This window comes from Symphalangus syndactylus, chromosome 18 (assembly GCF_028878055.3).
Source record: "Symphalangus syndactylus isolate Jambi chromosome 18, NHGRI_mSymSyn1-v2.1_pri, whole genome shotgun sequence".
NCBI lineage: Eukaryota > Metazoa > Chordata > Mammalia > Primates > Hylobatidae > Symphalangus > Symphalangus syndactylus.
In genome coordinates this window covers 55,700,756-55,713,040 of record NC_072440.2, presented here as the reverse complement: position 1 = coordinate 55,713,040, position 12,285 = coordinate 55,700,756, and the positions used below count along the sequence as shown (strand labels likewise).

The 12,285-nt window shown below is 51.3% G+C and overlaps 1 protein-coding gene across 15 annotated transcripts in view; it reads left to right on the top strand.

Annotated features, from left to right (window-relative positions):
- Positions 1–12,285, top strand: part of MICAL3 (microtubule associated monooxygenase, calponin and LIM domain containing 3) — a 237,686-nt gene that overhangs the window by 175,221 nt on the left and 50,180 nt on the right. For all 15 annotated transcript variants that reach the window (XM_055253677.2, XM_055253686.2, XM_055253676.2 and 12 more), the window contains one exon: positions 7,970–8,165. In XM_055253677.2, the coding sequence (XP_055109652.1) occupies positions 7,970–8,165 (196 nt within the window). The remainder of the gene's footprint in view (positions 1–7,969; positions 8,166–12,285) is intronic.

Here is a 12,285-nt window from a genome sequence, read left to right as displayed (position 1 = left end):
AGGTCAGGAGTTCGAGACCAGCCTGGCCAACATGGTGAAACCCGTGTCTACTAAAAATACAAAAATTATCCAGCCTGATGGTGCACGCCTGTAATCCCAGCTACTCGGGTGTCTGAGAAAGAAGAATTGCTTGTACCTGATAGATGGAGGTTGCAGTGAGCCGAGATTGCACCACTGCACTCCAGCCTGGGTGACAGGGTGAGACTCCATCTCAAAAAAAAAAAAAAAAAAAAAAAAAATACATATATATATATATATATATACACACACACACACACACACACACACACACACCCACATATATACATATACACATATTCCATTCTGGGCCAGGCACAGTGGCTGATGCCTGTAATCCCAATACTTTGGGAAGCCAGGGCAGGAGGATCACTTGAAGCCAGGAGTTTAAGACCAGCCTGGGCAACATAGCAAGACGCTGTTTCTAAAAAAAATTCAAAAATTAGCCAGGTGTGATGGCACACACCTGTAGTCTCAGTTACTCAGGAGGCTAAGACGGGAGGACCACTTGAGCCCAAGATTTTGAGGCTGCAATGAGCCACGATTGCACCGGTGCACTCTAGCTGGGACAATAGAGTGAGACCCTGTGTCAAAAACAAACAAATGCTTTCCTGCATGATGTTTGGAAGGACTCTTAGAGACTAGGGTTAGCCTTGGCGCTGGCTCATGTGAGTCTTTGGACATGTTATTCAACACCACTGACCCAGAGCCCTCAATGTAATCACAGGGACTTGTGGGATTTGTGATGTTTAAGGCCGTGTGTGGAGCCTGCCTGTCGTAGTGCCCGGCACAGGTAGTCGATCAACAAACGCTGCTGCTTATCCCTCATCGCCCGCTTCACTAGCAAGAAACACCTCATATCATGTGATCTTGGAAAAAACTTGTGAACACAGCTCCCTGCCAGTAGGAAGCCACAGAAGAAGTTTGTTGGAGGGCAGCGTGTGGGGATAGAAACCACCCTGCCTGCCATAGCAGTGGCTTAGAAACTTCGTTTCCACACACAGCTCTGGGGCTTGCCCTCCTGGAATGAGAACATAGCTGTCAACGGTATAAAAAGGTGAGCCCCATCAAGCAAACTGCTAAGGCAAGTGAATGGGGCAGCAGAGGAGAAAAGCCCAAGTTGGTGGCACCAGGTGCCTGAGAATAAGTGCAGGAAGACCTTTTGTACACTGCAGGGCCCTTTAACAAGCCCTCTGAATCTTTCCTCCCCAGGGGTGACTTCTCCTAAAAATAGGCTAGAGCCCTTCTCCCGCAGATACCAGATGATGGGCAGCTTGACCAGGGAGTGGTGAAGTCCCCGAGGCAGGTAGTGACCCATCCCACTACTTCAGGTTTCTAAGTCAGGATGGCAGCCATGTTGCCAGTGGGATCTCCTGTGGGAACTTTAGCTCAAAGCGAGATAGGAGTGAACCAGTATCCAAGCTGATTCTTCACTGTATTTTGACCAGCCCAGATCAGGCAGTGGGGTCCCTCTGCAGCTACATACATTCCATAGGCCTGGCCCTAAACAGGAAAATGTCTGTGCCAGACATGGTTCCGGATGTTTCAGAACAGCCACACTTCACGTGGTTTCATCCCCATTTCCCAGTATATGAGGATGTGTGGGAGAATGTAGGGACTGTGCTGCTTCCAACTTGAACGGGATCAAACAGATGGAGGCATGGATCCCCCTTACACCCTGTCCATGATCTGGGCTCTGTGCAAAGAGGGCACCCCAGTTTCCCAGGGTGATTTTGTGAGTTTCTGAGAGCGGTGGATCAGACAGCATGAACGTCACTGTGACCGATTTCGCTGCGGATCTGGAAACTTAGGTTCATGCTGCCAACCTGGCCATTTCTTCAAGTTTCTCTTCCTTACATCTCCCCGAGATGCTGCGGTTCAGAATGGGTTCATGGCTTGGTGCTTCCTTCAGTTCAAGAAGATCGGGACGGGGAAGGCTTTGGGTGGACACGTGGGGAAGGCAGCTGAAATGACGTTAGCTGGGCTGGGTGTGGTGGCTCACGCCTATCATCTCAGCTACTTGGGAGGAGGCTGAGCTGGGAGGATCGTTTGAGCCCAGGAGTTCAAGACCAGCCTGGGCAACATAGTGAGACCCTGTTCCTACAAAAACATAAGAGAAATAACCAAGCTGAAATGATGTTAGTTGATCTTTCTTCAGAGTCACAGCGAAAATATCCAGTACTGCCTGGTAAAAGCAGCAGGAATGAGAGGGACTAGCTTAAGGAGAATCTCTGAATTCCAAAATGGCAGGAGCACACTTCTCAAATGGACGAGTCATTTCAATCACAGAATCCGCCATTCTTGCCGGAAGGTGATGCCGGAAGGTGGCCACAGTCGGCCTCTTTTATCTCCCTGAGGTCATCAGCCTCTCTTAGCAGATGGGTGACACCCATAAGCTATCAGAATGTGGGCTGCCCCAGGGCACAGATCTTGTCTGCTGTGTCACTGGTGTGCCTGAGCATCTGCAGGGTGTCTGGTTGGAAGCAGGTGGTGAAGAAACATTTGTTGAATCAGTGATTGGATGAATGAACCCCTGCAGCCGTCCTACTTAACAGACATGGGAAACAGGATGGGAATCAGTCTGTGTACACAGCACCTGTCCTTCCCTTCAGTCCTTGTCAGACTCGGATTCCATTCAAACTTTCCCAAGCTCATAAAGAAGGAAAGGAAAAAGGAGTGAGAGAACAGGCCAGAAAGAGGCAGAAGAGGCCCTGGACATCCTGATTTCCTATGCGACACCCTTCTCAGTGGCCCAGAGCCCTGAAGTGTCCTCAGCAGCTGCTGTGCCGAGTACAGGGGCCTTTGCCACCACTGCAGGGAGGAGGAAGAGGAGCTGCCTGCTGAGGCCCTGGGAAGACCCCGCCTCTTAGTATCCTCTGCACCCGCCGATGCCTCTCCAGGAGTCAGGTGGAAGCAAATAAAGCCCCCTGCCAGCTCTTGCCCATCAGCGGAGAGCAGGTTGTCCTGTTAGGAGAAACGTTTCTTCCAGAATGATGTATGGAGCTCATGCAGGCAGTGACTATTCCAAAACAGAACCTGAGGTGAGGCCCAGAGCCTTTTTCCTATTTAGGATGTGGCCCAGATCCTGGGAGCTGTTTCGTTGTGGTATGTGTGGGGCTGTAATTGGCCTCCCAGTGACCTGAGAGCTGTCTGCCCTGACTTAGTGAAGACTTGGCCTTGGAAATTATTGCACATCTTTGATCCAACTTTGAGCTGGAAAGTCCCTGTTGGGTTGTTGTTGCACTAAGGCATGTGAAGTAGAGGGAAGGGGGGTAGGGCCAGCTAGCCTGACAGGCGGGGTGCACTTCGGCTTTGCAATCCAGCACCTTGCAAAGCACTTGTTTACATCTGCACTCCTGCTCTCTCCTCCTGGGTTCTGCCATTAGTTGATGAGGGAGGAGGTCACAGGGCTGTCTTCGCTGCCCAGGCCCCCACTGTTACCGCCCTCACTATCTTGGTTTCTCATCACCGTCTGATTCATCTGACAGAAAGCCCCTTGCTCAGGACAGAGAATCAAGGATGCTGATTGTTTTGTTTTGATTTGTTTGTACGTGCGTGTTTTTTTTTTTTTTTAATTTCCCATGGCGCTTTGAGGTGAAGGGCTGGGAATGTGGAGCATATTTTGGCAGTTGGTGAGTTTGGGGTCCTTGCCCAGTGTCCTCTGAGTGCCACCTTCCCTTTAGAAACACTGAACCCCCGGGCATGGCCTGCCAGTGTGCCTCTGTGTCCTTGTCTCGCCACAGGGTGAGCTGGAGCTCTGTGTGGACCTGGCTCGATGGACTGGTGGGTCTGACACAGGAGAGGCAACTGCTGCCTCCCAGCTCCCCTTTTCCACCGTCCCCAGCGCAGCATTTCTGCCGGCTTTCTCCGGGGACTGGCGTGTGAAGGATCTGAACAGTTCCCAGTGCTTCTGGTTTCTTTTTTGTTGGTTGTAGCCAAGCCCAAAATTAAATCAGCATTTTCTCTTCCAGATCTCTGGCCCTGGGCTTGGACTGCCAAGTTCTGTTGCCTGACAACCCATTAGTCTGCGGGATTTGCAGAATCTCCAGGGCAATAACAGTGGGAAGACTGAGTGTCTGTCGTTCTAGATGCCAGATTCTCTGCTCCCAAGAAGCTTTCGTGAAGTGCTGTGTCCCTCACCTAGAAAATACAGTGGGGAGGAGAGAATGGTGAAGATACCCAAAGGGGAAGGCAGATAGGGCTGTTGTGAACATGTGCCTGGTTTTTCTTCTCGTTGTAAGTCTAGGGACAGCGTGGTGATATCCTGAGTGATGCCTTTCCTCCTCATGTTCAGATCTTGGCCCCAGGGCTCACTAGCTGTGTTACCTAAACTTCAGTTACTTCATTTGCAAATGATAGTTCCTACCTCACAGAATGTATTTTTTTTGCAGCCGGCTAACTCCATATGCCTCCAGAACACCTTTCTTGACTCCGCCGGGTGTGCTGACTCACTCTGTGTTCTCCCATGAGTGCATACGTGGCTCATGGTACTTGACACGTCGTATTGAAAGGATTCCTGCAGGGCCCTCTCCCAGGTGCTACTGAAGCTCTTTTAGAGTAGAGAGTGTTGTAATCTGCTTTGTTGCCCATGGTCCTAGTAGAATTCTTGCCAGACAGTATGTGTTCCCCACGTTACCCACGTCAAACAGACACCTCTTGAATGTTTTCCTTCCCGAGTGTTTGTTCGCTCTACTGTAAAATCGCTTCCATCTAAATTGATGGCTGTTAGTTGTTTGTTTCCGTGAAGTGATAGTTCTTATCCTGTTTTTCTTCTCCCATCTAAAAGAAATACCCCTTTTTGTTCCGTATTTATGGAATTCTCAGAAAGCTGATTCTTGGGTAGTTGCCTGACTTTATCTTCCTTCCTCATTTGCTTTCCATTGAATGGCAGTTGTCAAAAATAAATGATGGAAAGAATCAAATGGTGCCGCAGACAGGGTATCCTCAGCCCTCCCCTGTTCATTATGGGGTGGCCGCCGTGGATTTTGATGAGGAGAAGGAAGGGGTGGGAAGACTGGTATTTGGGAATGATGAGCTAGTGCAGTTAGGGCCTTTGCTGTCCCAGGCTTGGGTGGGCAGGTCTGGAGAAACTTGAGGTCGAATCTATCAGGATTGCTCTCTGCCTCTTTTCTGCCATTACCCGTAGTCCACATTTCCTCATCTTCCAGATGCCCTAGCCCAGCATCATCGCATATTCTTTCTGTGCCCTGAGCTCGGTGTTGAAGAATGGAGCAGTGATGTTTAAAAAGGTCCCCCACCAAGGATGCAAAGGCTAAAACAGGTGGGCACGTGTACAGGGCACAAGTGAACCTAAGTATTCGCGTTTTGCCCCTTCATCACACCATTACCTGAATTTGTATATGAATACACCACTGGATCTTGCTTTTTTAGTAAAGATTCTCTAGTAAATTTGGAAGATGCTATTTGGTGGAGGATGCCAGTAATTCCAACAGATGTGCCAAGACCTTATCCTGTGACTACCAGGGTTCGTTAAAAGCTCTTTCTGAGGCCGCCACAAAGACGTTCAAATACTGCACACAATGGAAGTGCAGGCTTTCAGAAAACACTTTGTGCACAACCTGTCATGCCACAAAAATTGCTAAATCACCCGCCACTTTCCTTTAGCCAGGTTTTGCCTGATGGACCACCTGTCTCTTAACACTGGCTTGTATCATGTGGCATGCCAAAACCCAGCGTTGTCTCCTAGAGCTTAGAATGTTGCAGGAATTGGTGACCTGCCCAGCCAGGATGGCAGCCCAGTCATGGCCTGCTCCCTCCAGCACCTCTGCCCCTTCTCTGCCTCCTTAAAGGTCTGGTAACACGGCTGGGCATGGTGGCTCCAGCCTGTAATCCCAGCACTTTGGGAGGCCGAGGCGGGCGGATCACAAGGTCAGGAGATCGAGACCATCCTGGCTAACACGGTGAAACCCCGTCTCTACTAAAAATATAAAAAACTAGCCGGGCGTGGTGGCGGGCGCCTGTAGTCCCAGCTACTCGGGAGGCTGAGGCAGGAGAATGGCGTGAACCCGGGAGGCGGAGCTTGCAGTGAGCCGAGATCGTGCCACAACACTCCAGCCTGGGCGACAGAGCGAGACTCTGTCTCAAAAAAAAAAAAAAAATCTGGTAACACCAGGCTGCTACCACATGGCACTGTGCCTCAGCCCTGTTTCTCAGTAACGACTGTTCACTCTCCAGAGCCTGTGGATGCAGCTTTCCAGGAGTATGCACACAGTGGTGGAGAAATGTTACTGGACACCAGACATGCTGCTTCACTCATGTTTCCTGGGCACTCCCCAGGTGGCAGGCGTTAAGTGGAAGAGGAAGGTGACCGTGTGTGTGGGGTGCAGGGTCAACACGCACCCCCACATGTGTATGTGTGGGTCGTGTCACTCGGTGTCCATGATGGCTCTGGGAGGTGGGTGTTGCCATCATTTATCTATCAGGAAACGAGCTCTGAGGAGTTCTGTAAATTTTCTAAGACCCTTCAGCCAACTACTGGTGGAGCCAGGCATCTGTAAGATGAGGAAATCCGACCTGGGGTTGCCTGCCTCCACCTCGACCTGGTGCTACTCATATTACAGGGGACACACCAGAGGACTCATGACGGCCTCCTCTGACCAGGATCAGGAGGACAAGGGACGTCAACAGAGAATAGTGGTGGTGATAAGGGAGGCAGCGGAACTGTTCCACATTAAAGGAGACAAAGCACAGTTGTAAAACATATTTTCAAAAATCCGAGTCCATAGCAGTACTTGAAAGTATAAAGTTAAAAATGGGAAAAGTGCTTCAATACCAAAGAATGGTAGTGGAGGAGGAGTGATGGGATTTTTTTTTTTTTTCTTTGAGACGGAGTCTCGCTCTGTCGCCCAGGCTGGAGTGCAGTGGCGTGATCTCGGCTCACTGCAAGCTCTGCCTCCCGGGTTCACGCCATTCTCCTGATTCAGCCTCCCAAGTAGCTGGGACTACAGGCGCCCGCCACCACGCTCGGTTAATTTTTTGTATTTTTAGTAGAGACGGGGTCTCACTGTGTTAGCCAGGATGGTCTTGATCTGCTGACCTTGTGATCTGCCTGCCTCAGCCTCCCAAAGTGCTGGGATTACAGGCGTGAGCCACCGCACCCAGCCGGAGTGATGGGATTTTAAAATCACTTGGTGTGCGTGTGCCTGTGCATTGCAGAGAGGCCTGACTGATGGGGAAGTGTGCCTGTGCATTGCAGAGAGGCCTGACTGATGGGGAAGAAGTGTGCCTGTGCATTGCAGAGAGGCCTGACTGATGGGGAAGTGTGCCTGTGCATTGCAGAGAGGCCTGGGCGCCACCTCTGTGAGCGGTCGGGCCTGGTGTCCTTCCTCTGAGCAGCGGTGCTGCGGTAGGGGCAGCATCACCCACATGGCCTTATGAAACCGAAAATGCCTTATCTAACTGTGAGGAGACAGATCTGCAGCATGAGACATTCTTTAGGCAGCTAGCCAGGCCCCCCCACTGGTGTGGCACGTGCCTGTTGGGGACTTGGCTCCCAGGGCAGGCAGTGGGGGATGCACCTGGTGGGGGCCTGGATCCCTGCAGCAGACTGCACCGGGGATGCCCTTCTTAGGCAAGGCTGCTTCAGGGGCACCTGGCTCCTGGCTGCCTGCGGTCTGGCCCGCACCCCTCACCATCAGTCACTCTTGCGGGGAGACTGTGTCTCCCCTCTGGGGGCCGGGTTCAGGGTGATGAAGGAGAGAGAACGCCCTGACCTGGAGGGCAGACAGGGCCACCTTCCTTTCTCCTGCATAGTGAAATTCCCACTCTCATGCCAGGGTCTTTTTCTGGCCTCTGGCAACTCTGCGAATGCTCTGACCTTTGTCCTGCCCCAAGTCCTGGCAGGAGGGCCTGCAGCCTGGGTGTCAGCCCCCACCCCCACGCCCCATCTGTGGTTGGACCTCAGTGCGGTGCTTGTGTGCTTGTCCTGCAGGTTCAGGCGTGAACGGCCTGGAGGACCCCAGCATCGCCAAGCGGCTGAGGGGCACCCCAGAGCGGATCGAGCTGGAGAACTACCGCCTGTCCCTGAGGCAGGCTGAGGCGCTGCAAGAGGTACCCGAGGAGACTCAGGCCGAGCACAACCTGAGCAGCGTGCTGGACACGGGTGCCGAAGAGGACGTCGCCAGCAGGTTAGCACGCAGGGCTGCAGGGCGCCCACCCGCCACATGGCCCTAACAGCCTCCTCACCTCTGTGTGTCTCGGTTTCTTCTCGGTGAAGGGAGGCCTCCTGTCTTTCCTGCTGCCTGCAGTCCATTCTCCCCAGTCCCTTTTAGGTTCTTAGCCTCATCTTCTAGTCATTGAGGACTCCTCCATCAGACTCAATTCAGACATTCAGGAAGTATTTATTCCTTGAGGACCTGACATGTCCCCAGCTCCAAGTTTGTCATTGGGAAGGAAAGTGGCAGGCTCTGCCCCCGGGTTGTTCACAGATTCAGCAGAGGGAAGGACGGGCACACAGGGAGGGACTCTGGGTGATTCAGCCACCAGTGCACCGGGCCGTCTTGAGGGAGGCCCAGTCCATCTCCCCAGGCATCTTTTTTTCTCCTGTACTCCAGGGACCACATGCAGCACCAGTGGACGCATGCTTAGGCAGTCCCGGAGCTGTAATCACATCCAGCTGGGTGACACCTTTGGGGATGTGCATGCTATAACCCCAGGACTCCCTATATCTGCTGCCCTGCACTCCAGGGCTTCCCGTATCAGTGGAGAAGGCTTCAAAGTGCTCAGCCGATTACAGATGATCAAGAGAGCCAAGAATCAAAAAGGGGGCCGGTGTCCTGCAGGGCTTCAGGACAGGAACACAGGCTGCAACCCCAAGGGGCAGAGGTCTCGAGTGGCCTTGGAGAGCATTTGAATCACACACCAGGCACCTTGATTTAGCCATGATGAAAGGAACATGTGGGGGTAAGGAGAGCAGAGCAGTTTTTTTTAAGGTCCAAGGACACTTTCCAGAAGGTGTTTGCTGGGCCGAGCTGCTTTCAGCTGCACCCGCCACCTCAGCCCTCGTGTCAGATACCCTCTGCCTAGATTCATTCTTGGGCTGCGTCACAGACCACTCCTCCATGCATGCCAGGGGCAGCCTCTGCCTTGGTGTCTGCAGTTGCAAAGCTGTCACTGATGGCGCATCCTCATCCAGAACTCTGCTTCCCTATCCAGAGCACCCATGGAGGCCCCACTCTCCCCACTGTGCCCAGATGAGGTGGAGCCCTCTCTCTCTCTACACTGACCCTGCAGTGAGGGTGAGAGATGCTGTGTGTCAGAACGCATTTATAAACCCTTGAGCAGAGCTACTGGCTTGACCTTGGGCTGAGTGTGGGTCAGCACCATTTTCTCCACTGTAATTTATAAATTGTGAGAGGCAGTGGGGCAGCAAGTTCATGTAATGTAGCAAGGACATTCCAGGAAGACTAACCCCTGGCATTTATGGCAGGTATGACAGGAGGGCAGCACAGAAAACATGAAATCAGTCAGCATCTACACAATGCAATACATGCCTCATGTTGCTCAGATTGAAGTTAAAAAAGGATTTTAAAACTAGCATTCATGCTGGGCACAGTGGCTCATGCCTGTAATCCCAGCACTTTTGGAGGCCGAGGTGGGCACATCACTTGAGGTCAGGAGTTCAAGACCAGCCTGGCCAACATAATGAAACCCTGTCTCTACTAAAAATACAAAAATTAGCTGGGCATGGTGGTGCACACTTGTAATCCCAGCTACTTGGGAGGGTAAGGCATGAGAATTGCTTGAACCTGGGAGGTGGAGGTTGCAGTGAGCCGAGATCATGCCACTGCACCACTGCACTCCAGCCTGTGTGACAGAGTGAGACTACATCTCAAAAAAAAATTAAAATTAAAATTAAAAAATAAAATAAAGGCCAAGCACGGTGGCTCACACAAGAGAATCACTTGAACCCAGGAGGTGGAGGTTGCAGTGATCTGAGATCACACCAATGCACTCCAGCCTGGGATAGGTGAGACTCCGTCTCAAAAAAAAAAAAGATAATTAAAATTAGCATTCAGTGCTATACAGAATGAAAAACAGTCTCTTAAAAATGAAGAGCCGGGTGCGGTGGCTCATGCCTGTAATCCCAGCACTTTGGGAGGCTGAGGTGAGCAGATCACCTGAGGCCAAAAGTTCGAGACCAGCCTGGCCAACATGGTGAAACCCCATCTTTACTAAAAATACAAAAAATTAGCTGGGCATGGTGGCGGTCGCCTGTAATCCCAGTTACTCGGGAGGCTGAGGCAGGAGAATCACTGGAACCCAGAAGGCAGAGGTTGCAGTGAGACGAGATTGTGCCATCAAACTCCAGCCTAGGCAACAAGAGCGAAACTGCATCTTAAAAAAAAAAAGGTGAAGAGCCCAGCCAGGTGTGGTGGCTCACACCTGTAATCTCAGCACTTTGGGAGGCTGGGGTAGGCAGATCACTTGAAGTCAGGAGTTCAAGACCAGCCTGGCCAACATGGTGAAACCCTGTCTCTACTAAAAATACAAAAACTTGCCAGGTGTGGCGGCACATACCTGTAATCCCAGCTACTTGGGAGGATGAGTCAGAGGTTGCAGTCAGCCAAGATTGTGCCACTGCACTCCAGCCTGGGCAACAGAGGGAGACTCCGTCTCAAAAAAAAAAAAAAAAAGTGAAGAGCCCAGCCTGGTGCGGTGGCTCATGCCTGTAATCCCAGTACTCTGGGAGGCTGAAGCAGGCAGATCACGTGAGCCCAGGAGTTTGAGACCAGCCTGGGTAACATGATGAAACCCCGTCTCTACAAAAAATATGAAAATTTTCCGGACCTGCCTGTAATCCCAACTACTGAGGAGGCTGAGGCAGGAGAATCACTTGAACCAGGGAGGCAGAAGTTACAGTGAGCCAGGATCATGCCATTGCAATCCAGCCTGTGAGACAGAGCAAGACCCTGTCTCAAAAAAAAAAAAAAAAAAAAAAAAAAAACATCTAGGGGAAGGAGCTATAAATGTTGTCTTACTTCCCTGGGTGGCCATAGGACACAGGACAGGAAGTGCGTGGTGTTTTTCTCTGTCTTCCCTACAGCACCAAGCACAGAGTTGGGTGCCTTTCCAGCCCTCGGTCCTTCCTTGCTGAGATTAGTTAGACTGGAAGATGAGAAATGGCATCGTTTTAAGGCATTAACCATTCCAGCCAAGGAACTCTCATTTCACAAGTTCAGTGAACTCTTAACTTTGGCCTCTGCTGCAGGGGACAGCAGCGTGATGTTTCAGAACCTGACTTTGGAGTCAAACAAAGCCTGGATTTGAAGCCCAGTTCTGCCACCTGCTGGCTGTTGGCAATTTACTTAACCGCTCCCTGCCTCAGTTTCCTCATCCGCAAAGGTGCTGCACTTCATCGGTTTGCTTTGAGGATTAAGTCGTATAAACCACGGACAAAGCCTGATGCCCGGAGTTACTGCTCCTGTTACTCTCCTGGTGCAGCACAGGTCTTCCTCACCGCAGGGCCAGGGGCAGGGCCAGGCAGCCTTGTATTGGTTTCCCTAAACAGGGGGTTAATGCCGGGACTTGGGCTTGTCTCAAGCTCACCCTGTCCGAGAATGTTGGTAACCAAGCTTTCCCATACCAGAGTCACCCAGGGCTTGTGATGAAAGCACAACACATTGGGCTGAGTTTCTGATTCAGTGCCTCTGGAGTAAAGCCCCAGAATTTTTAGTTCTCAAAAGTTCCCAGGTGATGCTGTGGTCCAAAGACCACAATTTGAGAAACACCACTTTAATGTTTCTAAATTTCTCTGATGATAAACATCCCCTGCGTTGCTTGGTTAAAAATATAATTGCAGCCAGGCATGGTGGCTCACACCCGTAATCCCAGCACTGTGGGAGGCCAAGGCAGGAGAATTGCTTGTGTCTAGGAGTTCAAGATCAGACGCTGCAACAGAGCAAGATCCAGTCTCTACAAATTAGCCAGCGTGGTGGTACGCTTCTGTGGTCCCAGCTCCTCAGGAGGCTAAAGCAAGAGGATCGTTTGTGACCAGGAGTTCACTGCCTAGGTGACAGAGTGAGACCCTGGCTCAAAAACAAAAAAAAAAAAAAAAGTAATTTCTAGGCCCTCCCTGGAGTATCTAATTCAGTGGGTTTGGGGTGGAGGCCAGGAATGTCAGTGTCTAACAGATCCTCCAGGTGAGTCTCATAATCAATTCATGGTTTAGTCACACAGGCGCCTATAAATCCCAAGCCTTGTCACCAGACCCTTGGCCCAGGCCTAATCAGCTTCATGCCTGTACCT